General features: G+C 36.7%; 1 protein-coding gene across 2 annotated transcripts in view; it reads left to right on the top strand.

The window, feature by feature from the left end:
* DDX10 (DEAD-box helicase 10) overlaps positions 1 to 27,501 on the top strand; it is a 277,654-nt gene that overhangs the window by 168,025 nt on the left and 82,128 nt on the right. For both annotated transcript variants that reach the window (XR_011495704.1, XM_014844397.3), the window contains exon 16: positions 572 to 628. Coding sequence is in view for 1 of the 2 variants with exons in the window: in XM_014844397.3 (XP_014699883.1) it covers positions 572 to 628 (57 nt within the window). In the remaining variant the exon portion in view is untranslated. The remainder of the gene's footprint in view (positions 1 to 571; positions 629 to 27,501) is intronic.

Raw genomic sequence — 27,501 nt, 5'->3', positions numbered from 1 at the left:
TAGAAAACTAATGGGGAAATTAAAAAGTGATTTAGTAAGATAACATGCTTTATAAGAATGATCTTCTATTGCTTTTTGTTTGAGAAACTATTACCACTTTTCTAAGAATCCCAAAGATGGGGATTTCGTATCCTTTATAAATTCTGCTTTTAGACAGAGGAAAGGGGAAATTTCCTTTCTTTTCGTTTTAATAGTCACATTGTGTACTAGTCATGTCCGACATTGTGCTAAGCATTTATGTATGTTATTTTATATAATTCTTTTACCAATTTTATGAAATGTGTGCTCTTATTATCTCCATGTTCAGATAAGAAAATGAGAGTTAGAGAATATAGGTTATCCCAAACTGCACAGCTAGTAAGTCAAACTGGGATTTGATTCCAGATCTGTTTGACACGTACGTGATGATTATGAATACTCATGCCAACCCCATAATGGGTACTCAGTAAATATTTATTGAAAAATGAATACCACTTACCAGTTGCTTTAAAAAAAACTGTTATGAGTGTGTAGTCTGATTTACATCTAGTAGACAGTTTACATGTTGCTAATTTTCCCCCTCTTCTTGTAGGAGAAAAGGCTGAAAGAAAGGGAAGCCAGAAGAGAAGCCAACAAGAGACAAGCAAAGGTAAGAGTTTATATCTTAATGGGAGAATGTAACACTGAATGGAATTTAAATACTTTTCTTTTCCATGTGCATCTTATATTTATTTAGACATCATGACATTTGAATTGGATTTGTCCATGTATGCCTTTCATTTACTTTCTCATATTCATTTATTTCCACTGTGATACAAGATGAAAAAATGCATAAGATAATTTGTTTACTGGCCTTTGCCTTACTGCTCCCGCCTCCTTTTTTCCATTATATTTTGTGCCTCTTGTAGGAGACGTTGACTCTGTAGGCCAGGCCTGATAGGATTTTAAACTATATCATTTTTAGACTAGGTAGACAGCCTCTAAATTTGATAATAGATAATTCCGAAAGCATTGATTGCTTCAGTTCAACTCCCAGAGTCTAGGGGAAAGCAGTCTGTATCTCCCACCTCTACTATATTCTGTAAACAAAAATTTCCAGCAAGTATGTATGTACCATTTCCCTCAAATATATATGTACAATAGTAAACACCATCCATGTGCAGCTGTAATTTTTGTCCTGTTTGTTTGACACTGAGAAAGTTCAGCTTCTGCATTCTGAGGACATTTAGTGGAAATGATTTCCTAGAACCAGGGCCCAGTAACATATGTCATTTATCATGCTGTATCTCATCGTGCTATGCCTGACTGACTAGCCATGCTTTCTTCTTTGGCAGTTAGCAAAGATCCGACTCCCTTGAGTAAGCCCGTAATGTTCTTTGTCATTTTTTTCTGTGCTAGCCATAGCACTTAGAGAGCAAGTCAGAGATGATAACTCATGCTGTAGTTCTGAAGTGGGAAGCAATTACTCTACAGTATAAGATGAAAAGACTGCTTATATTCAGTATTAAATATCACTCTGTCTTCAAAGGTGCCCGAAAATGAGAGCTACAGTGGTACAGCATGACTGCTAAATCTGTTGGTGGATTCTGCATATGCTTTAAAAATGCAGATGTGAACTGTCATGGCATAGAAAGTAGATCTTAGGGGCTGTTGTGGGAAAAATTTAAGAAGAAAAATCTTAAATCTAATGAAAGCATTTGATATTTATGAATATTCCATGTTCAGCATAAAAATAAACCTATTTTATTTCACTGAGAAGCTCTCATTTCTCCATGTAAAATTGTAAAATGAAAGATGCAAACTGGAGCCGAAAGAAAGCCCTGTTACTGTATTTCCTGTGTGTGTATTTGTGTATATTTGTTGATACCGTGTGGTTCATTTTTCAGAGTGGTTTAAGCCATTCGAAATTATTCTTACCCTTGAGCATGCCTCTTGTGCTCCTTCTTTTATTTCCCTATAAATTGGTGTATGTATTTGGTTTTCATACTTTGCCAGCTGGAAATAAACAGAAAGCTGTAAAGGCTGTAAGAGTTAGGTTTTTCCATTGAAGCAAGTCTCTGAAGTGAACTCCTCAAACCAAGCCCATCACTCCACCCCCCACCCCCTCCCACATTTGTCATGTCTGTTTGTTTCCTGATATCTGAGAAAAGAGGAATACTTTCTTGTCAAGCAGACAAGTTTCATTTCCATATAACCACTTAGGATTGTACTGGGAACAAATAGAAGGGGCTGTGCAGCTCATGGGGCCTTGCCGCTCAGCCGGGAGCTTTCAATAGACAGGCTGTGTTTTGGTATTGCTCTGAATAGCTGAGCTGCCTCCTTTTCAGAACCTTGTCTGACTGCTCAGAGATGGCAGCCCTCTTGTAAGAGTGATGTTAGCAGAGGAATGAGTGGATGGGTTGTAGCCAGGACTCAAACATTCCTCAAGATACCAGGGACTGGCAGCAGTGACAGATTCAGGCTGACTGATGAAGCCTAAGGAGTTAGCTTGGACCACTGTTTTTGCACCTAGCTTCTTTTCAAATGAAAGTGACAGGGGATGCAGGCTCTTAGGGCTGTTCAGATGCCCCTTGGAAACAGACCCAGAAGATATTATTTGGAGGGACTCAGTAAAGGGCTGATGACCCAAAGTTCTGTGATGTCTAACAAGAAATATGTGATGTGAATTATTAGGTTTCCTTGTTGTCTCTGTCTGTGTCCTTTAAGTGATGACTATGGCTTAGTTTTAGGGTAAACTTTATCCTCTCTTTAATATTGTTTACACATAATCACTGTGTGACTTCAGGTAGTTGCCTACTGAGGCCCTTTGGTCAGCTTCAATCTAGAGCATCCTTCAATCCCTGAACTCCCTGAACCTGTAAGATATGCAAAAGATACCTTAGTGGTGAAAGACAGTGGCATTTGCAGGCTTACTTTACCAGGAAGTGTAGTCTTAAGCCATTTATAGTTATCTTAAGAAATCAGTGCATAGAAACTAAAAGTGTGAGAAGGGGAGACTCGCAGAGCTATATTTCTACTTTTTTGTGTGCTTCATTCAGCAAGCATGTTGTATGAGGAGGAATGTAGAGGACACAATAGTTCTTTAAAAATTGGAAAAAAGTGTTTGAATAAAAGTTACTAGAATTATCTTTGTTTCCCAGAAAAGAAAAGGCGTAATGATAATGTGAGTTTTCAATTTTATAAATGATGGTAGTGGTTCTCTCTTCTCTGACATACTCAAAGTGTTCTTAAGAAAAATTACTGTAAAATCGGAGTATGGTAAAATAAAGTTAGAAAGGAATCTGACAGAACTTTTGTTAAAAGATAGATCTAAGATCTTCCTAGAATATGTTATGTGCAGTGTCAGGAGTAGGAGGTAAACATGAAGTTGAAACTCGTAAGAAGGTTTTCCGGGTACCCAATATTTAGTGATATGGGGAGATAGAGGTCTTTAGGGTATCAAAAGTTTATTTAGCAGAGAAATACTTGAATTGCATAGTGGACTTTTACTTTAGCTAACAGGATATTGTATGTTCGTATAACTCAGAAGTTTTAAATTGAGATCTGAAAAAATAGTTGTAGCATTGATCAATAGACCAAATTGCTTTTTGGGTTCAGAGAGGTTAAGTAATCCTGGAAATATAACTTCAGCTCATTACCAGCTACATTTCATCATGTTATTTTGATGGTCACAAGTGCTTATTACCAACCTCTGGTGGCTGGAAGGATTTTTGCAGAAATGTAAAGAAAGGAATGAACAGCAGTAGTGAAACTTGAGGAAACAGATCCCCAGAAATATCTCAGTGCTATACTGCTTTCGAAAAGAAAGTGGAATTTATTAAACAAAAGTGTGAGATTGATAGAACTGAACACTGAGTATGAAGGAGCAGAGAGTAGGGAACAGCTCAGAGCTACTTCAACAATGGATAGTTAAGTGTTACTTTGAATATATTACAGATGATGCTTATGGTTCTTATTTTTTAGATGTGGGGAAAATTATATTAAAATAACTAAAATGAAGTCATGTTTTGAGGTTGAAATTTTATAATTGTAAATTTTAACTTGATTTTCTCTTTCTGGTTGTTATTGTTTTTAATTTGTTTTTAATTTCAGTGACCCTGGGACACTTTATTTATTTACCGAACAAATAGTAGTCTTAGGAAATAATTTTTGGATACCTAAGATAGTCTCAATTAGTTCTTTCAGGATAGGAGATCCAAAGAAATAGAAGTTGTACCATTTTAGAACATGAATAGACCAGAAAGATTGTCTGGTGGTTTCCTAATCTACTGATCTATAATGTCTTTTTCTCTGGCCACGAGTAGTTTCATAAAGCAAAGCTAAACTTATTCATTTTGGATATTATATTCTTTCTGGGTTTTTTTGATGCTGGAATGTCCTTTCATTTATGAAATAATGATGATTTTTAAAATCATGATTAGTGGACACCGTAAAAACCCTATGTGAGTCCTTCAAAATCTTTTTTGAACTTCTGGTCTGTGTTATTTAAGTGTGGCATCCACTGATTGACTCCAGTAGTTTTAAATGGTGCATTGAGTGGCCTAGGAGTTCTGTGGAGGTACCTCAGGCCTCTCCAGAAGGGAGGGTTATTTGGGCAGGACTCTAGGCTCTTGTTTTGTCTTCAATCAGAGCAGCCCCACATTTTTTTTCTATGTATACTGACCTTCCAGGCAAGCTTTTGAAGTAATGATTCTACTTAAATACATATATACATACTTAATATTTTTAAATTACTAAATAAATTAAGGTTAAAAACAAGTAAATGACTTACCCATCGTCACTGGCTTCTTGGTGGTGGAACTGGTATGTATACTCAGGCCCCTTGAATCCTCATTCCTGTTGTTGTTATTGCCCCATGCTGTTTGTGCATGTTACTTTTTACCTCTTTTCTTTTCTATTTTTGTTCCTTGAAAACACAAACCCTATCTATGGTACAAGGGCTAACAACCATTCGTAAAAATTACTATGACAAATAGATTAAGTAAGGAGAGAACTCCGAACTGAGATCTAGAAAGCAGGCTATGTCTTTCTTTACATTGCTAGGTGACTCCTGACATGTTATTTCCCTTTCTGGACCCCTTCTGACCATGTGTAAAATGAAGGAGATATACGGCATAGTCACTTTTATTCATGTTTCCATTTTTGTGGTCCCATATAATGCTGATCTGAGCTGAGGTATATAACAAAAAGTATGAATTATATTCAACATAATTCCTAGCACAGGTCCTCAGCCATTCTAAACGTTTGTGGATAACTACTGTTCTCATATTTTACTATAGGCTTATCTACTGAAGAATTCTCTCTCCTTATAGAACTACAAATAGACATTGATAAATGTTGGTAATGGTCGTTCCCAACTTTTCTAGGTCTTAAGCCTTTGCATTTGTTCCTTGTTGGCAGTGCTTTATTGAATGACAGCAAATTAATATTTTTCATTTTGGGGGAAATGCTTCCTTGTTCCATGTGTTTCATATAACCCAACTCTTCCTTCCCTTTTCCTTTTTTGGCATTTCATGATTTCAAATTTTACTGGTCTCTCTCTTTATTCTGAACATAGTTAGGATTTCAAAGGCTCTGGAGGATCAGTTTATTTTAAACCAAACTGCTTTTGATAAAATTAAAAACAAGATAATGGAAACATAAGTTTGTTTATAGTCTCAATTCCCAGGGAAAGTAAAGGTATTCCCTGAAAGTAAATTGCTCACCCATTTGGAGGCTCTGAACTCTTCCAGACCACCATTTGCTGCACTGATACAATCACTTATTTAATCGTGCCCTGAATGAGTCATTCAGTTTCCCTAAGCAAACTGCTCAAATAATGCCTTATTTTAGTGCTATAATAAGACCTATTATGCTCTCCTTCTACTTTTTAAATGAACAACACTGAGTCTTTTACAGAGGACGTGCTTTTTTTTCCTTTAATATCTATCCAAGTGAGCATTGAAAACCCAAGTAGGTTTAGTTTTTATTGTGGTTATAGTGTTGGTTTGCTTGGAGATTAATGTAGTGATTTTTTTCTTTCTTTCTGTGGTGATAATGAAGGGAATTACTAAATTTGAACTTTTAACCATCTTGGATTATTTAAGAGGTGCCTTTAGTGTTTCCTTGTCAGAGAATTGTCCTCTAGTCATGAAAATTTAAAATTCTCTATGGGAAAAGGAGCAGTGCTGGTCATAGCATCCTCGTAGTGAATACATGCTGTTCTTTTAAAACTCAGCTCATGGGTTCTCCCTTTTATGAAGATTTTTCCTCCCCTCTCAGATGTAATAGACTCCTGCTTTTATAAGTCTTGCTGCAGTCTCCTGCATAAAGCATCTGATAATTTATAGTACTTACTTGGATATGTGTCTGTCTTTCCCGCCCAGCTCTATGTCCTGTTCTTCTTTGTATTCCTGTCACGGTGCTTACTTCGTAATAAGCACTTAATATTGCAATGAATGCATGGATGAATGAATAAATGAATGGCTTAAAGGGATCCAGAGCACAGACTTAAAAATTCTTCTGAAATGTTTTTTATTGTGGTAAAATAAACATAACATAAAATTTACTATTTTAACCATCCTTAAATGTACCATTTGGCAACATTAATTACGTTTACATTGCTGTACAACCATCACTAATTGTCCATTTCCAGAACACTCATTATCCTGGACTAGAACTCTGTGCCTTTTTTTTTTTTTTTTTTTTGCTGAAGAAGATTAGCCCTGAGCTAATGTGTGTGTCAGTCTTCCTGCATTTTACATGTGGTTGCTGCCACAGCATGGCTGACGAATGGTGTAGGTCCACGCCTGGGATCCAAACCTGTGAACCTGGGGTGCCAAAGTGGAGTGTGCTGAACTTAACCGCTGTGCCAGTCCCCCCACAGTATGAGCTTTTAAAGAGAAAACTTATATTTGAAATCATTCTTTAGCAAATGAGTAAGTAGCAAGGCCCTTGATGAATAGATGATTCTTCCAAGGTCTTAAAATTAAATAACAGGAAACTGGGCATGAACCCAAGTCTCCAGGTGCTTATGTATGTGCTTTTTCATTCTATCTTAAAGCCTCCTTATAACAACGTAGAGTTCTGAATGTGGTTTAGAGTTTTGATAGATTTATTTTATTTAATGTGTCACATATAAAAATGTGACAAAGAAGTTATTAATACTATTCTGTCACAATCTCAACACTTACAAAAGCCTGTAACCCAGGTAGTGTTGAAAGTTCCAGTAGCATCAATGTTAAACTTACCAAAAGATTTTGTAAAGAGTATCCTCTCTCCCCCTCCCCCCCCCCCCCAGTATAAATAGGAATTATAATAGCAACATTAGTTTGGGGTATAACTTACATGGCCACTATAAAGCATAATAGTAATTAGTAGCTGCTATCATGATTGACTGCTTATTGTGTTACAAATACTGTGATTAAAGACTTTACATGAATTATTGCTTTAATCCTCACAAGCAGTGCTGTGAGGTAACTGGTATTATTTCTCTCCATTTTGTAGATGAGGAAATTGAGGTCTAGGAACTTTATGTGGCTTTCCCAAGATCACATAGGTAGGATATGGCAAAGCACAGACTCGAATCTACTTTATAGGACTCTAAAGCCTTGACATATAAGCATTAGGCCATACTGTCAGCCCATTTTCAAGGTAGTCAAGAGTATTCACATTTGAGAGTCTTAAAAGCTGAAACAAAAATTGTACGTAAACACTTTCTCCTCCTGAAATTGTTCTCCTTATCCACAGTTAGTTCCTTTTTATAATGAGTACATTAAGAAACAGAACAGTTAGTTGCATAACCATTGGCAGTTACAGAGTATTGTTAATTTCTTATTAGTTTCCCTTTTTTTCATTAGTTTTTTATTGGGGTAACATTGGTTTATACTATTATATAAATTTCAGGTGTACATCATTATTTTTCAATTTCTGTGTAGACTACATTGTGTTTACTGCTCAAAGTCTAATTGCCATCTTATTCGTTTCTATAGAACCTCACTATAATCCCAGTAGTCAAGTTTTTTCTTATAAATGAAATATTATGAAACAATTTATCATTATTTCCTGGCCTATGGAGATCAGTTAAACGTGCTGTCTTCTCCTATACTTCTTTACTTTCACACAAGCTTTCCCTCTGCCTAGGAGGTTCTCTCCTTCATTGCTTCTTCCTCCTAGCACTGTTTCCTTTTTGAAGCTTTTTCTGCCTCCTTCAGGTAGATTCGGGCATTTCTTCCTTTCTGCTCCACTATACTTTTTGTACATTATTCTGCCATGATACGTAGTGATTGTCTCTCTCAATACTAGACTGTTGCCGCAACTGAATTATTTCATAGCTGGCACAAAGTAAATGCTTGTAAATGTTCATCGAATGCATCAGTGAATGCAAGTATATTCATTCTTAGCATTAACATGTAAATGTTAACTTTATGTGAATTAACGGCCTCCTTGAAACCCAGCAGCTGGGCCCATAGAATGCAGTGGAGTTGCATCATATGCATTTAAATTTCTGCCAGACTGCGAATGTACCAACACACCCAGTGCTCTTCAAGTTACTGCACCTCTCCTCCCTCATCTTGTTTTTTCACCACAATTTGAAACAAATCCATTAACTTATATTAAGGTTGTTGATCCTTAATAATAAAACAGAACGTAGTAAACTCTGTTTAAGGATCCTTTTAGAGTACTTGACCCATATCCTATTTGCTAAGAATTTACTAAATTACCTTAAAGGTTGAGTTGTCTTAGTATATGCATGTTGGTTTTCCTTTTCTTCACTCCTTTTGTCTAACTTAGAGGTCCTCAAGCTTTAGTGTAGTTGAATATACAAAACTATGTGTGTCATACTTTATGAGTGATAGAAGGGACATTCTAAGGTAGTTTGATCATGCTGATTTTCACCTTGCCTGCTTATTTTGGAACCTAACCCCCATAAAAGTCATGACTTCATTCTGTCATCCAGTACCTTGCTTGTAAATATTTGTTAATTGACCAAAAGAGTGGATCCTACTAAAACTACTTTGTTAGCGATGTCATGGTGAATATTGTACTTGATGCCATTGAACATGGGTTACCTGAATAATTGCAACCTTATTAAAATAGGATTAGACCGTGAGAGAGCTAGCACTCAGATCCAGGTCTATCTCCACCCCCTGACTTGTGACCATTAAGGGCTGTGCAGTGGGTATTAAGGTTAAGGGTGATCTTAAACCTGTTCTGTACAAGCCATTAACCCTGAGAAAAAGGAATTTTTCAGCAAACAAGTCAGACTTGTTGCTTTTGAACTTTAATGCAATACCAGATTAATTTGAGACAGAATTTTTGAGACAGAATTTTGACTGTTGCAGGAGGTATTTCTAGTACTTCTTAAGGTATGTTGTTTCTTTTATAAAACTTGCAAAATAAAATGCTCTAACCATATAGAATTGGGGCGAAATAGTCTCAAAGCACATTTGAATAAGGTGCCAAAAAAGCTCAGATATGCCCTTGCTCTCGTGCTCTTTCTCAGTCATATGACAGTGACATTATCCCTTTGTATATGTAATAGATAACTGTATTATTAAGTGGTTAGATGCACTCTGCTCAGTCAGGTAGTCATTTAGGGTCATTCCAATACATTAGGACTTCGAGTTCAGATTAGACCAAAACAGAATAAACCAATTCCTGTGATTCCCTTTTTACTCAGTCATGGTTTATTCTGCTTATTTCAAGTTAGAGATAATTTGACATTTATATGCTTGAGTTGATAGTTTATAGACAGATCTTCTCTAACAGAACAAATTAACTTTATTGGAATCATTGCAGGTGATTAGTAAGTGTATGGTTGAGTGTGTGTGTTCCAGTGGTTAATATGTACTCTACTTTGTAGAAACTTTGTACGTGTGCATGTGTGTGTGACCATCATGATTTTGGAGACTGATACTTAGAATCACTGACCCATGTATTTATATGTATCACCATTCATTAATGGTCTGCATGATAAGATAACTTGGTTTGGCTGTTAGTAGAGCAGTTGCTGACTGTTGAGAGATTATACTATTGTAATTTCTGACCCAGTATACAAAAATCACAAATATACTGGGGAAAAAATGCAAATAGGTTCTTTTCTCTTAAGATTTTTGCTTTACAACTGCACATCCTTTCATTTATACCAAGAAAGAGACAGTCTAGAGAATTACTATAAAACTTGATTTTAATGATTCTTAGGCTGTGGTGCAAGAATGTGTGTGGGTCCTCTATGTTATTATTAGAGATTTCAAAAAATTCTCATAAGCACCCACCATTGGCTATATAGAGAATAAATGAATTTGTATTGCTAAATTCATAGCACCTTTTTGTCTTGTCTTAAATGACATGTACCAAACGTAGGATTGTCATCTTGTAAATAGTTCGGTGTTAAACATCTTCTTTTACTAGAAGAGGTGGAGATCACCAGCATATGGTATGTGAACAGGATCAGCTATAGTTGTTACACTTAGTCAAAATTTAAGACCGTCAATAGCAGAAAGGACATAAAGAGACAGGATGCCACTATTTCTTGAAGAAAAAGAAGCTATGTCTGCAATTTTTTAAAGGAGGAAGTAGACAATGGGAAAAGGAATTAACAAACTAAAAAGAAATGGAACATAGGAAAAGGAGATTGGGTATAAATTTTGTACTGATTCCTAAAGACCATTGCTGGTTTTGGAGATGGATGATAGACTAAAGCGCATTCCTAATTTTCAAGTATTTATGGTCTCTACTCCCCTGTGTGAAATACCTTTTAGTGAATAAGGAAAGCTCTTTTGGGAACAGACTTTTACTCACTGCTGTGTGTGTGTGGGCTGTAGAGTGGCCAAGCTTTGTTGCCCCTCCTATAAGCCATAAAGACTTCTGTTGGAGAAGAGAAAAGTTTTGGGCTAGGAGCTCCTAGGAGGTAGTCAGATGTACTGAAAATAACTTGTTTTCTCATTGACAGCTTTTTTTCATCCTCTAGAAATTATATATGAAATGTTTTGTAACTATAAAGCTCTATTTAGCTCATCTTAAGAGTTGTTATTGCAGTTATTATTGTCAGCAACATTAAGTGATTCCTGTTTGTTATATTTTCTTGCTTTGGGTAAAGATGTAGCCAGGTGTCTGCAATGTTTTATGTGAGAGTATTTTTTCCTTTGCCTGTTAAATCTTTATTATTGATATATATTATAGAATTCAAAGATTTCTTTACTTGATGAGAGCCCCAGAATTTGTCTTTTATAGAATGTGTTGGTGTAGATTTTCTGTAACATCACGTAGTGTTGTTTCCTTTTCAAAGCCCTTTCATCAAGATTATCCTACTTGATTAATCAGTTTAGGTAATGAGAGGAAGCATTATAGTCATCTGACACTTGAAAAGGTTTTACTACAGAGAAGCTGGGTAAGTGACTTGGTTAAGGTCATATACCTGATTAGTAGGTTAAAAGACCCCTCAGGTTTTGGTCTCAGAACCTAATATGCAGAGGTCTTCTGACATTATTTAGGAGTTGATCTGTTTTCTATCCTTCAGATTTTTATTTTTTTTTAAATTCAGGTCATAATAGTTTACAATATTGTGAAATTTCAGGTGTACATTATTTGTCTGTCACCATGTAAGTGCTCCTCTTCACCCTTTGTGCCCACCTCCCACCCCCTTCCCCCATTATAACCACTGAACTGTTCTCTTTGTCCATGTGTTTACCTTCCACATATGAGTGAAGTCATATGGTGTTTGTCTTCTGTCTGGCGTATTTCGCTTAACATAGTACCCTCAAGTTCTGTCCATGTTGTTGCAAATGGGAGGATTTTGTCTTTTTTTATGGATGAGTATTATTCCATTGTATATTTGTACCACATCTTCTTTATCCACTCCTCAGTCATTGGGCACTTGGGTTGCTTCCACTTGGCTATTGTGCATAGTGCTGCAGTGAACATAGGGATGCATAAGTCTCTGAATTGTTGATTTTGTGTTCTTTGGATAAATCCCCATAGTGGGATAGCTGGGTCATGTGCTATTGCTATTTTTAATTTTTTGAGAAGTCTCCATACTGTTTTCAATAGTGGCTGCACCAGTTTGCATTCCTATGAGCAGTATATGAGAGTTCCATTTTCTCCACAACCTCTCCAACATTTGTTATTTTTTGTGTTGGTGATTGTAGCCGTTTTAATGAGTGTAAGGTGATATCTTAGTATAGTTTTTATTTGCATTTCCCTGATGATTAGTGATGTTGAACATCTTTTCATGTGCCTATTGGCCATCTGTATGTCTTTTTTGGAGAAATGTCTGTTCATATCCTTTGCCCATTTTTTGATCGGGTTGTTTGTTGTTGTTTACTTGTGTGAGTTCTTTATATATTTTGGAGATTAACTCTTTGTTGGACATATGATTTGCAAATATTTTCTCCCACTTGGTGGGTTGTCTTTTTATTTTGATCCTGGTTTCCTTTGCCTTACAGAAGCTCTTTATTCTTATGAAGTCCCAATTGTTTATTTTTTCTTTTGTTTCACTTGTCTGAAATGACATGGTATTCAAAAAGATCCTTTTAAGACCGATGTCAGAGAGTGCACTCCCTATATTTTCTTCTAGAAGTTCTATGGTTTCAGGTCTTATGTACAAGTTTTTGATTCATTTTGAGTTTATTTTTGTGTATGGCAAAAGACAATGGTCTACTTTCATTCTTTTGCATGTGGCTGTCCAGTTTTCCAAATGCCATTTATTGAAGAGACTTTCCTCTATGCATTGTATGTTCTTAGCACCTTTGTCAGAGATTAGCTCTACAGATGTGTGGTTTCATTTCTGGGCTCTCAATTCTGTTCCATTGATCTGTGTGCCTGTTTTTGTACCAGTACCATGCTGTTTTGATTAGTATAGCTTTGTAGTACATTTTGAAGTCAGGGTTTGTAATGCCTCCAGTGTTGTTCTTTTTTCTGAGGATTGCTTTAGCTATTCAGGATCTTTTGTTGCCCCATATGAATTTTAGGATCCTTTGTTCTATTTCCATGAAGAATGTCATTGGGATTCTGATTGGAATTGCATTGAATCTGTAGATTGCTTTGGGTAGTATGGAAATTTTAACTATGTTTATTCTTCTGATTCATGTGTATGGAATATCTTTCCATTTCTTTATGTCATCATCAATTTCTTTCAGTAATTTTTTTACAATTTTCATTGTATAGGTCTTTTACCTCCTTAGTTAAATTTATTCCCAGATATTTTATTCTTTCTGTTGGGATTTTAAATGGGATTGAATTCTGGAGTTCTCTTTCTGTTCATTTGTTATTAGAATATAGAAATGCAACTGACTTTCGTAAGTTGATTTTGTATCCTGCAACTTTACTGTAGTTGTTGATTATTTGTAATAGTTTTCTGATGGATTATTTTGGGTTTTCTATATATAAAATCAAGTCATCTGTAAACAGTGAAAGTTTCACTTCTTCATTTCCTGTTTGGATTCCTTTTGTTCCTTATTCATGCCTAATTGTTCTGGCCAGAACCTTCAGTACTATGTTGAATAAGGGTGGAGAGAATGAGCACCCTTGTCTTGTTCCTGTTCTCAGAGGGATGGTGTTCACTCTTTCCCGATTGAGTATGATCTTGGCTTTGGGTTTGTTATATATGGCCTTTACTGTGTTGAGGTACTTTCCTTCTATCTCCATTTTGTTAAGAGTTTTTACATAAATGATGTTGGATCTTGTCAAATGCTTTTTCTTCATCAATGAGGTGGTCATGTGGTTTTTGTCCCTCATTTTGTTAATGTGGTGTATCACATTGATTGATTTTGTGAATGTTGAATCATCCCTCTGTCCCTGGTATAAATCCAAGTTGATCGTGGTGTATGATCTTTTTGATGTATTGGTGTATTTGGGTTGTCAATATTTTGTTGAGGATTTTTGCATCTATGTTCATCAGCAGTATTGGCCTGTAGTTTACCTTTTCTGTATTGCCCTTGTCAGGCTTTGGTATCAGGGTGATATTGGTCTCATAGACGGTGTTACGAAGTGTTCTGTCTTTGCCAATTTTTTGGAATAATTTGAGAAGGATAGATATTAAGTCGTCTTTGAATGTTTGGTGGAATTCTCCAGGGAACCCATCTGGTCCTGGACTTTTGTGTTTTGGGAGGTTTTTAATTACTGTTTCAATCTCTTTACTTGTGATTGGTCTATTCAATTATCTATTTCTTCAGCTTTGGGAGGCTATAAGAGTCCAAGAATTTGTCCCTTTCATCTGGATTGTCCAATTTGTTGGTGTATAGTTTTTCATAGTATTCTCTGTGGTAGATGTTGCAATTTCTCCTCTTTTATTTCTAGTTTTATTTATTTGAGCTTTCTCTCCTTTTTCTTTGTAAGTCTGGCTAAGGGTTTTTCAGTCTTGTTAATTTTCTCAAAGAACCGGCTCTTTGTTTCGTTGATCCTTTCTACTGTCTTTTTTGTTTCTATTTCATTTATTTCTGCTCTGATTTTTATTATTGCCCTCCTTCTGCTGTCTTTGGGCTTTGTTTGTTCTTCTTTTTCTAATTCTGTTGGGTGTAGTTTGAGATTGCTTATTTGGGATTTTTCTTGTTTGTGAAGGTGAGTCTGTATTGTGATGAATTTCCCTCTTAGGACCGCTTTTGCTGCCTCTCATATGAGCTGGTATGGAATGTTTTCATTTTCATTTGTCTCCAGATATTTTTTGATTTCTGCTTTAATTTCTTCAGTGATCCGTTGGTTGTTCAGTAGCATGTTATTTAGTCTCCACCTGTTTGTCACTTTCACAGCTTCTTTCTTGTAGTTGATTTCTAGTTTCCTGGCGTTGTGGTTGGAAAAGGTACTTGATATGATTTCAATCTGCTTAAATTTATTGAGGCGTTCCCTTTTGACAACATATGGTCTCTCCTTGAGAAAGTTCCATGCACACTTGAGAAGAATGTGTATTCTGCTGCTTTTGGATGTAATGTTTTATATATATATCTATTAAGTCCATCTGGTCTAGTTTTTCGTTTACTTCCACTATTTCCTTGTTGACTTTCTGCCTGGACGATCTGTCCATTGATGTGAGTGGAGTGTTGAGGTCCCCTGCTATTATTGTGTTGTTATTAATGTCTCTTGTTAGGTTTGTTAAGAGCTGTTTTATGTATTTTGGCGCTTCTGTGGTGGATACATAGATATTTTTAAGTGTTACGTCTTCTTGGTGGAGTGTCCCTTTGATCATTATATACCACCCCTCTGTCTCTCATTACCTGTTTTGTCTTGAAGTCTACTTTGTCTAAGTATGGCAACACCTGCTTTCTTTTGTTTGCCATTAGCTTGGAGTATTGTCTTCCATCTCTTCACTTTGAGCCTGTGTTTGTCGTTGGAACTGAGATGTGTTTCCTGGGGGCAGCATATTGTTGTGTCTTGTTTCCTAATTGATCCTGCCACTCTGTGTCTTTTGATTGGAGAATTTGATCTATTTACATTTAGAGTGGTTGTTGATATATCAGGGCTTAATGCTTCTGTTTTATCACACATTTTCCAGTTCTCCTGCATTTCCTTTGTTTCTCGTCCCATGTGTTTTGGACTGCCCTTTTGCTTAGGTAGATTTTTTTTTGCTGATTTTTTTAGTTTTCTCCTCATTTATTATTTTAGCTTCTGTTCTACATATTTGTTTAGTGGTTACTATGAAGTTTGTATGAAAAATCTCATAGAGGAAATAGTCCATTTTCTGATAACCTCTTACTTCCTTAGACAAAGCTGAATCCATCCCTCGCCTCCACCCCTCCTAACTTGTTTTTGTCACATCTTATTCCATCTTGTGTTATAGTCCATCTTATTCTGTCTTTAATGTTATACTTGTGTGTTTGCTAACCTCTTCTGATAGATAGCTACAGTTTTTTTTATTTTTTTCTACCTATTCATCTCCTTACGCAGGGCTTTCTAACCCATTTCTTCTTTTTTCCTACTATGAGGGCCTTCTTAAGGATTTTTTATAGGGGCTGTTTTGTACTGATGAACTCCCTTAGCTTTTATCTGGGAAAATTGTTATTTCTCCATCATATCTGAAATGTATTTTCACTGTATAGGGTATTCTTGGGAGAAAGATGTGTCTTTCAAAGATTTGAATATCTCATTCCACTCTTGCCTAGCCTGTAAGGTTTCTGCTGAGAAATCTGCTGAAAGCCTGATAGTGGTTCTTTTGTCAGTTATTCTCTTCTGCCTTGCTGCTCTTATCATTTTTTCTTTGTCATTGACTTTTGCCAACTTCACTACTATATGACTTGCAGTAGGTCTTTTTACACTGATATAGTTAGGAGATCTGGTGGCTTCTTTCCTTGCATTTCCAGCTCTGTGTGCAGTTTTAGGAAGTTCTCTGTTATTATTTCTTTGAAGAAGGTTCCTGCTCCATTCTCCTCCTCTCCCTCTGGAATACCTATAAGCCTCATGTTGCATTTCCTAATTGAGTCAGATATTTCTCAGAGAATTTCTTCCCTTCTTTTTAGTCTTATTTCTCTCTCTTCCTCTATCTGAAGCATTTCTATTGTTCTGTCCTCAGTGTTACTGATTCATTCTTCCATAATATCAGCTCTATTGTTGGGCAAATCCATATTCTTCTTTATCTCATCCAATGTGTTTTTCATCTCCAATATTTCTCATTGCTGCTGCTTTATATTTTCAATCTCTTTTGTGAAGTAGCTCTTCAATTCATTAAAATGTCTGTGTGCTTTTTCTTTTAACTTGCTCTTTTGAATCCTCTGTCATTTAGATTATAGATTTCTGTGCCTTTAGGGTTGATTTCTGCGTACTTGTCATTTTCTTTCTAGTCCGGCAATTTATTTTCTCATACTGCTAGATGGTGTGGATTTATTCTTCTGCATTGTGGTAATATTTGATTGCTGCTTCCACCTACTGCCACTGGGTGGGGGTCAAGAGCTGCGTATTCTGAGCCTGCCATGTTTGCTACACTGCTCCCAGGTGCTGAATTTCGGTGCCAGGTGGGCTCAGTGTCCTCAGTGGGGGGGGGGGGAGTCACTTTGTTTCTCCTGTGCCATACTGAGGGCTTCTCACTCTGCCCTCGCTGTCTGCTCTCCTTGGGTGTTAGCTTGATGAAGACACCCCTGTGATAGCTAGTCAGCTCTGTATGAGGCTTTCCTCCAGGCTTTGAGGGACCTTGGAGAGCAATGTTCCTGCAGATGGCCACCCCCTCCTGCCTTTCCTCTTGGAACTATGCACAGTCCCTGGGTCGCTGCTCTTCGGGGAGGAAGAGATGATTTCTCTTACCTCCTTCTACTTCCTTGGGGTGGCTCCAGCACTTCCACCTTCTGACATATGGCTGTGTGGGTCTCTCAGACGTCTTTTCTGTTGTGTAGATGTCCTCTCTTGCAATATGAATGTCCTTTTCATTGTATCTTAGGAGAGTTTACGGGGAGAACTTGCTCCGCCATGATGCTGATGTGTCTCTATCCTTCAGATTTTACATTAATAAATCTAATCTTGGTTGCCTTGAACATTATCTGCAGTGTTCAAATGGGAGTAGTATTAAATTATGATATCTGGAATTCATCTCTGTTTCTTTCCTATATCAGTGTATATTTGGGTGCCAAATCACTAATTCCCTAAGGTTTTCTTTTTCATATTAGTAGTATAACCACTTGTAAAAATGTTTGACACTGTCTGCTAAGCTGAACATTTGCCTACCCTGTGTCCCACACTTCCTCTCCTAGCTATATACCCAAGAGAAATGTGTACATATCTGCCAAAATATGTTTATATAGCAACACTATTTATAATCATCAAATTCTGGAAATAACCTAAATTGTAGAGTAAATGGTGGGTATAGATACAATGAAATATTATTTAGTTATGAAAGAATTATTGCTACATGCAATTACAAGGGCAAATTTCACAAATATTGAGCAAAAGAAGCCAGACACAAAAAAGTAAATAATATTCCATTTATGTAATTTTTTGTTTTTAAAGGTTGGCACCTGGGCTACCATCTGTTGCCAATCTTTATTTGTTATCTTTTAAATTTTTTATTTTTTCTTCTTCTCCCCAAAGCGTACGTAGTTGTATATACATAGTTGTATATTCTAGTTGTAGGTCCTTCTGGTTGTGCCATGTGAGATGCTCCCTCAGCATGGCCTGATGAGCCATGCTATGTCCGTGCCTGGGATCTGAACCAATGAAACCCCAGGCTGCTAAAGTGCAGTGAGTGAACTTAACTGCTTGGCCACAGGGCTTGCCCTTATATAATTTTTTTTTAAAAGCAAAACTAACTTTTGGGATTAGAGTTAGGATGATGGCGTTGCCTTTGGGGCAAAGGGGGATTGTTACTTGGAAGGGGCCTTCTAGAGAACTTGGAGTGTTCTGCTTTCTTATTTTCAACGGTAGATACATGGAAGTGTTCTCTTTATGAAAATTCACCAAGCTATATCCTTATGATTTGTGCACTTCCTGAATATATGTCATACTTCAATTAAAAATGTTATTTAAAAAAATTAAATGGTAGACTAGATCTCTAAATGTGCTTTCAGCCTAGATGTTATAATTTGTAAATTTAGGAATATATAGGGTTTCTGGATAACTCTTACAACTCTAGAAGTATTATGAGCCTTAGTCCCTAGATTCATCCATATTTTATGAAAGCTATGAAAGGAAATTAATAATTTATATTCTTCAAATACACATTTAAAAAAAAATCCTTGTTCTAAGAAGTATGTTCTTTTACCTTCTAAAACTTATAAAACAGAAATAAACCTTAATTCCCATGCAAATTAAAAAGAAAAATGTATACTTTTCATAAGGGGCACAGTAATGATTGTGCTGTTCAGAGACCTTTAACCTCCTCCTCACCCCAGGGATGGGGAGGAGGAGTGAATTTTCTGGTTTCTACACTAAATTTATGAGTCGGTTTGGTGCCCTTGGAATGTTGTGCAGTCTCTACTGTTCCTGTCGTCCAGGAGGACCCTGAGAGCTATAGAACTGGACTTTACTTAGAATAAGGAACTCAAGGGTGATGAAACAGACATTAGTATGAATGCTCCCTCTGTGTAACTTGTAACTTAATAAACTGAAATATATGTATATAGTATCTGACCACAGAAATTGAGAAATATTCAGTTTGAAGGTTCATCTTATCAAAGAAGTGATCATCATCCCATGATCTTCTCATGAGTAGGCGTTTTTCATTTGGATTACCTTGTTCTTGCCATAGACTCTTATCATTCAAATACTTTCCATGTGTATCTTATGTGAATTAAGTATTTGCTCTGTTACTTTCACCGTCTACAGATATTAATCACTTTGACAGGTGCTTAGCATCCATAATGTACCTGGTCCAACAGTAAGAGTTTACAGTGTTATTAAGGAGGAAGTAGGCTCTTTTTGTTAATAGAGCCTCATTTTATATTTACTTGAAGGAGTAAATCTCTTGCAATTCCAGATCAAATGTTAAGCTTGGAAAATGCTGCAGAAATAGCGTATACATGATTCAGAAGTTCCTTTCTCAAGAATCATATTGCTTGTCTGTTTTTGGACTCTAAGATGATCACTGCTAGAATTAAGACCAATTGTTTCATTTTACCCATCTTGATTTTCAGCTGTGTACATCAATTTTCTCCTTTACTACAGACACATTTGATTTTTATTTCATAAAGTCATTTCATCTCCTTCAGTTGGAAATATATACACTCTCAAGCTTATCCATTTATTTATATTAGCACAGCTTTCTTTGGAAACTCGAAAGAATATCATAGGACTTCAGCCTCATTGAATTGCTTTTAACATGAGTCTCATCTAAATTCTAAAAATGACTACTATTGATTGCTGCCTCCTGGAATCTATCCAACCCTAAAATTTTTGCCCTTCTCAGTACAGCTGGTACATGGTATTTTTGTGGTGTTCCTTTGAGGATAACAGAAAGTTAAGGAAGGCAAAATATTAAGTCATCTTTAGCAAAAGAAAAAATTAAGATTGAATGATACTCTAGTCTATACTGTGAGTTCATCAGTAATGTTATATTGTAGTTTTGGGGTTAAAAGTCAGCTTTTGTCATTAACTGCCAGGTTGTTAGAGGTCTCCCAAAGGAAGATGAAATAGAAAACCTAGGTTCAATTTTTGCCAGTAAGCTTTGGATTCCAGGGCAGTCGTCTTTACCCTGAACCTCAGTTTCCTTTTCTGTAGAATAACAGCAGTGATGTTGCCTGCATAGTCAGCCTTCTAGGTCTCTTGTGAAGATAATAAATGTATAAGGCCTTGGTGAGCTATGAATCACTATAGAAGATGTGAACCGTGGTTACCAGCATTATTATATGTTGCCTTCTTAGGCTAATTTTGAATTACCCAGAAACTAAACCAGTGGTTCATACTAGAGTATGTTGAATCCAAGTCACTGAAAGATGTGTGTCTCAAAATGCACGTATCTCACTCCCTCTTCCTCACCCTCCTCCCATCAGAATCTCTGGGAAAGGGGGCTTATTTGCATGCATTCATGTGGTGTATATGTGTATAATTAAGGTACTACAGCCACCTCATTAAGAGCCAGTGGTCTAAATCCAGATATGTACTTTTGTACTTGGTTACAACCCTGAGGTGCTAATAGGCCTTTTCCATTTTGGGTTTGGCTAATGCTACTTGGCAGAATGTCTACTAGAAATATGTGGATAAATACAAGGTCAGTCTCTTGAATTGGTTTGTAACCCTGCATGACCAGCTCTAATTCTCTCTTAGTGTGTTTGATTGCATGCAGGTTGGCATCAGAGAAAGATCTCGTTTTGCTCTTGCCCTAAAACCTCATGAACAACCTCTGAACCAATGCTGGAATAGAAGGGAATGAGTGTATCAGAGGTCTGTTGCCGAGAGCCTCGTAGAAGGCAAGGACCACCAGGCTTTGGCTTCTCCGTGGCTTGTACAAATGTATGTCCTGTGTATGTTAAGCTCAGTGTTGGGGGAAGGAGAAAGCCCTGTGAGTGACCACACTGGGAGAAAGTGGCTCTGTTTTGTTAGGTGGACCCAGAGGATCTAATGGCCTCGGAGCCTGATTTCTGTGCTGCGGATAGATCACTGTGTGGCCTTGAGCAGATTTCTTAAATGACTTTAAGTATCCTGGACTAGATGTTCCATATGGCCCCTTTTAGCTCTATAATTCTGATTTCCTTTTTTATTCAGGAGCTGATAAAATATTCTCTATCATTTTAGATCCTTTCTAACCTTCCCATGTAATACTTCCCATGTAATATTAATACCGTGTAATAAGTATGTTGTCTGTTCTGTGTCATATCTTATTAGCAATAAAAATACAGCAAGAGACTGTAACCTTTCCAGTGTAAAGGGTTTGATTGATGGTTTGGGCGATTTTGGAAAGCATATCATTTGGGAGGGTCTTTATAGGCATACAAAAGGGATAAGAAGAGCCAGAGATGGAGAAAATTGGTAGATCATAGAGGATCCTGAATGCCTAGTTAAAGATTTGGGCTAATCCAGGAGAATGTGGGGCATGCAGTGAAGATTTTGAAGAGAAGTGCAGCATAAGCAGTAGAATGATCCTAGAAGGATTCATTTATTTACTCCATACACATTGCTTGAGTACCTACTGTGTTAGCTTCTTAATTCCAAGATAGAATTAGTGTGCTCTTGAGGGACTATAAATCTAATGGAAAAATGTGTAAGTGGTACAGTGTAATGAATGCTATGATAGAGAAATTTTATGTGTTATCTACATATACAAGATGGTTGAAGCCAAAGGAGAAAAAATTAAACGTTTGTATGGTGCTGTGTGTCAGATACTATTATAAGTGCTTCCTATGGATTTTAAAAAATGTATTTTAGTGTATAAACTTCAGCCCTTGAAGCTATAGGTAATAATATTACCATCCCCATTTAACAGATGAAGAAATTTCAGTATAGAAAGGTTGCACGCCTCTTTGTCTGTAGTGATTCAGGATTCCAATCTAGATAATCTGACTCCAGAGAGTGAATGAGAGAGAGAAAGTCGGTCACAAATCCTGGGGAATAGCAACATTTAAGGGTGAAATGTTGATAAAAATGCAGTTAGGACACTTGGGACGATATTATCAGAAAGATTTAGGAGGAGAGGAAGGAAAATTGCCATATTGATTTAGAAAGTATGAAGAGAGAATTAAAGAAGGACCTGGTCAAGAGCCTAAATGCCACAGAGAGATGAAATAGGGTGAGAACTGGAAACAGACATGGTTTGACAATTAAAATCATTATGATCTTACCAAGATGAATTTTGTTTGCATTCCACAGTTGGGTTGGAGGACTAGGACAGCTAGGGAAATCAGTTAGGAAACCATTTCACTAGTTGAGATGTTAAATAGTGATGGTCTGGTCAGGACAGCAAGTGTGAGAGTAGTGAGGAAAGGACATTTTATTCAAGGTATTAAAGAAATAAAATTGTCAAAGATCGGTAACTTGAATGGGACATGGGGAGACTGCGAGAGATGAGTCACAGATTGCCCTGAGGTTTCCTGAACTTGGCACCTATCATGTACTGACAGCTTTAGGGTGTACAAAGATCCATATCAGAGCTACTAGTATTAAACTTTTATGTACTGTAGACTGTGCTAAGGCATTTTATTTAGTACTCATATGTAGGTATTCTCAACACAGATTTACAGATGAAGGACCTAGAGCTTAAAGAAATTAAATAATTTTTCCCAAGGACCTATATTCAGTAAGTGACTATCTGAGTCCAAAATCTTGCATTTAATTTCTATTCTAGTAGGCAGATCTAGTAAAAGACATAAAATAATGGACATAATTATAGCAGCAGCACCATCCATGAGTCATACAAGGTACAAACAATTTGGAAGTTTCAAGAGGTTATTTTTATGCTGAGGAAGATTGGCCCTGAGCTAACATCTGTGCCAGTCATCCTCTATTTTGTTTGTGGGATGCTGCCACAGCATGGCTTGATGAGCGATGTATAGTTCCGTGCCAGGGATCTGAACCCAGGAACCCTGGGCCACCAAAGCACAAGAACTTAACCACTATGCCACCAGGCTGGCCCCTGAAGGGGTTATTTTTTATTTTATTACTTTATTGAGATCGTAATAGTTTATAACATTGTGGAATTTCCATTGTACGTTATTATTTGTCAGGCACCAGACATATGTGCCCTTTCACCTCTTGTGCCCACCCTCCAATCCCCTTCCCCTCTGGTTACTACTAAACTGTTCTCTTTGTCCATTTGTAAGTTTATCTTCCACATGAGTGAAATCATACGGTGTTTGTCTTTCTCTGTCTGGCTTATTTCGCTTAACATAATACCCTCAAGGTCTGTCCATGTTGATGTGAATGGTATGGTTTTGTCTTTTTTATGGCTGAGTAGTATTCCATTGTTTGTATATATACCATATCCTCTTTATCCAATCATTAGTCGATGGGCATCTGGGTTGCTTCCACTTCTTGGCTATAGTGAATAATGCTGCAGTAAACATAGCGGTGCCTAAGTCTGTTTGAATTGTTGATTTCAAATTCTTTGGATAAATACCCAGTAGTGGGATAGCTGGGTCATGTGGTATTTCTATTTTTAATTTTTTGAGAAATCTCCATACTGTTTTCCATAGTGGCTGCACCAGTTTGCATTCCTACCAGCAGTGTATGAGGGTTCCCTTTTCTCCACATCCTCTCCAACATTTGTTATTTTTTATCTTGGTGATTATAGCTATTCTAATGGGTATAAGGTGATATGCTTAGTGTAGTGAAGAGGTTATTTTTGATTTGTATGATTCAAAAAAGAGAGATCCAAGGAAAGGGGATCATTTAAGTCAGTGCTTGAAGCATAAATCACGGTAAGTGTTCCTGAAAGTTCTTTAATTGTACTGGACCACAGAAATATTATATTGACAATAAGTGTGGTTGAATGTACCAAGTTGACATCAAACAGAAGCAAAGGTGCATTGTCACAAGTTATTATCAGCAGAATTTTTCCTGGCGGGGGTAGAAATTCTCAAAGTGGAGCAGTGCAAGTTGAGACTGGAAATAGAAGGCCTTGAATATTATAATAAGTAGAATGTGCTTTATTAGTAGGTAGTAGAGAGCCATAAGGAGCTATGATTGAAAGTAGAGATGTGTGTTTATTATGTATACAGTTTATATTTTAGTATTTTTGCATATACGTATATTAGGTAGTCTGAGTAGAAAGTTAAAAACTTTGGAGAATAAGCCAAACTTCATTTGATTCTCTACCTTGGGAGGTTTCAGTATAAATTTAAGCAAATAATTAATTTAGAAAATTGAAATCTAATGTCATCCCTGATACAATACCTGACTTGTTAGAAAATTGGTTACCATAGTTAAGAACCAGGAAGTGAACAAAAAGCCTCTGAGTAGTCAATGTAGAAGTCACAACACCTGGGCACTGAGCAAGGCGTTCTGCCTCCAGGGAAGGCCCACACCCATTACACATGGATTTGCATTTTAGTCACAGTCCTAACAACCATGATTTTGTGAGTTATGAGGCTACAGAAGATAAATAGCAAATTGGAACAGGTAGTTTGTTAAAGGCCAGTCTCCCTTATTATCAGTGAAATGAGATAACAGGAAAATTTATAGAAAAACTATTAATAAAGCAGACCTCATGATTGAAAAGCATGGTAGTATTTGGATAGAGAACCCTCAGGAATCTCAGTAGACCCAGAGGACACCACTCTGTTGCAGTACTGATGATTGTAATTCTTGTATTCAGACATCAAGGAAATATTAAGTTACGTTCTGTCTTCAGGCAGCCCTCCATATATGGTTTGACATAAAGGCCTCTTTCATATAAACAGTAGCTTGGGATCCAAGGTATAAGAAACTCCTAATTTTATAGATATTACAGCTTGGTATCCACTGGATTCATTTTTCTTTTGCCTCCAGTGCTTAAGTCTACTGACATTACTTCTCACCTTGTCATATGGGTTTGCAGTCAGGAAAGAAGAAAAGGGCAGAGAAAATCTCTTGGTGCCTCATCTCATTTAATAGCTAATAACAGAGGACTTAAATTTGCTCTTCATAGAGGCACTGTGAGGTGGCTGTTTGTGTTACCTCTGTTTTTCAGGTAAGGAAAGGGCACTCAGAAAGTTGAGGTAGAAGGGCAGTCTGGGTGCAAGGAACATGATCAGTACGGCTAGGTGATTGAAGATCATGAAGTTATGGCTGTAAAAGAGTGAACAGTTCACTATAGGGTTTTTTTACACTTTTTTGCCTGGACTCTAGAGTAAGAAACAGCTTTTATATGACCTTCCCAGTCATAATGTATGTACAACATTGAAAGATAAATTTCACAAAACAATACTTACCCTTACTATGTGCCATATACTTAGAATTGTCTATTATATTTACTTTTTAAAACGATGGTCACAGTCTACTCGATGACTTCTTGATTTACTAATGAGTTAAGATGTGCAATCTGATAAACAGTGGTCTAATATGACTTAAAAGTGAATTATTTTCTGAGGAGGTAAAGTCAGAGGGATATACTGTGGTTATATTGCCGATGTTCTTGAGTGCCAGGCCTAGGAACTCGTCTCCAATCTAATGGGCAACAAAAAGTCCTTGAAGAATTTGTATCAGGGTGATAACATAATTATGTCTTCGTGCCAGGAATATGATGATAATACAATAACAGAGCTGTTTATAGTTTATAAATAACTGTTACATGCATTTTTAAATTTGTTCCCCATAATAACCTTGAGAGTTAGATAAGAAGAAATATTTATTGCCTTTATGAAGACGGAGAAACTGAGGTTTAAAGAAGTAAAGCCCTTGTCTCAAGTTTAAAACCACAATGTGGAATAAGCTCAATTTTTCTGCCTGCTAGATCAGTGAGTAGGAGGAGGAGCTCAGATAACTGGGCTTATCAAAAGTTTGGGCAAGGGATAATGATAGTAATGGAAGTGGAAGGGAGGGAGTCAGATGCAGAATTAAGGAAAACCCAAATATTTTTGTTTGAAGAATTTACTTTTATGTTGAAAGCCACGTGCGTGCTTCCTAAACTCTGATTCTTTCTTTTTTTAAGATAGTTTTTGGTTATGTTGTAAAATTCCAGCCCATTTACCTAGCAAGGCTAGGGTGTAAAATAGCTATTATGCTCTGTCATGGGCTATGATACTTTTCATCACTCATTTTCTCTTTGGAAGGAACTGAATTGAGAAAGCACTCTTCATTGTTTAATGTTCAAATCTGAAAATACTGATATTTAAACTTCAGGAACATATTATTTGGAATAAGACATGTCAGCAGGTCTTTTGTCAAGTGAACTATTATAGATGTGCCTGAGTGCTTCCTTTTTGTTATAGATTATTCTGTATTTTCATTGATCAGCTTTCATTAACATCTTGTTTTTTGATTTCTTACACCTCTGAAAGTCAGTAAAAGAATAAGTCTTGCTTCAGATTTCATTCTGAACAGACTGCAGATCATCAGTGTTAGTCTGAAAGACAAGAGTGAACAGATGAATGCTTACAAGTCACCTTTAAAATCTCAATTTTGTACTTTTCTAATCTCCTATAATTTTGCCAAAAGAATTTTTGTTTCTTTTGCCAAGAAAAGTTTGTTTGATGTATATCCTGTTTTTTTTTCTTTTTTCTTTTGAAGAAGATTAGCCCTGAGCTAACTACTGCCAATCCTCCTCTTTTTGCTGAGGAAGACTGGCCCTGAGCTAACATCTGTGACCATCTTCCTCTACTTTATACATGGGACGTCTGCCACAGCATGGCTTTTGCAAAGCCGTGCCATGTCCGCACCCGGGATCCGAACCGGCCAGCCCCGGGCTGCCGAGAAGCGGAACGTGTGAACTTAACTGCTGCGCCACCGGGCCAGCCCCCATATCCTGTTTGTTTAATATAATACTGTCTGCAAAATGTGTTAATTTTTGAAATAGGTTATTACTGAAAATTTGACAGTTGAGATTTTTAGTTTCATTATAGAGAATTATGGTAAAATGTGGATATTAATTAGGAGAAAACCAAAATTGAAAAACTTCCTTATCATTTACCTGTTTGTTCTTGCCTACAAACCTGGGAGTCATTCATCATATACAATTAAGCATCAAGTTCTTGCAATTCTATTTTTAAAATCCCTCTCAAAGTATATGTTACTCTTCTAGCCTTGAAACCTAGACTCATATAACCAGCTACCTATTGGACATCTGCACTTGGGTTTTTAGTAGGAATCTCAAAACTTCACATAGCCAACTTCAAGTTTCAAATTTTTGTCTCCCAAATTTGTTCTTTCCATAGTCATCCTCATCCCAGGAAATAACTCTATCCTTCCAGTTCCTCAGGCGAAACCTTAGAGATACCCTTGGCTTTTCATTCTTATATGCCATCACAATTCATCAATAAATCCTGTTGACTTCACCTTAAAAATAGATCTAGAAAAATTGGTGAATTCCAAATTAAGTCTAGAATTCAGTTAATAGTAATATACCAGTCTTGGTTTCTTAGTTGTGATGAATGTGCCATAATATGTTAACAATTGGGGAAACCTGGGTGAGGGTTATATGGGAACACTGTACTATTTTAGCAGATTTTCTGTAAATCCAAAGTTATTTAAAAATAAATAACTTTCTTAATAAATCTGAATCCA

Source organism: Equus asinus, chromosome 20 (genome assembly GCF_041296235.1).
Source record: "Equus asinus isolate D_3611 breed Donkey chromosome 20, EquAss-T2T_v2, whole genome shotgun sequence".
Taxonomy (NCBI): Eukaryota; Metazoa; Chordata; class Mammalia; order Perissodactyla; family Equidae; genus Equus; species Equus asinus.
This window is presented reverse-complemented; position numbering and strand designations above follow the sequence as displayed.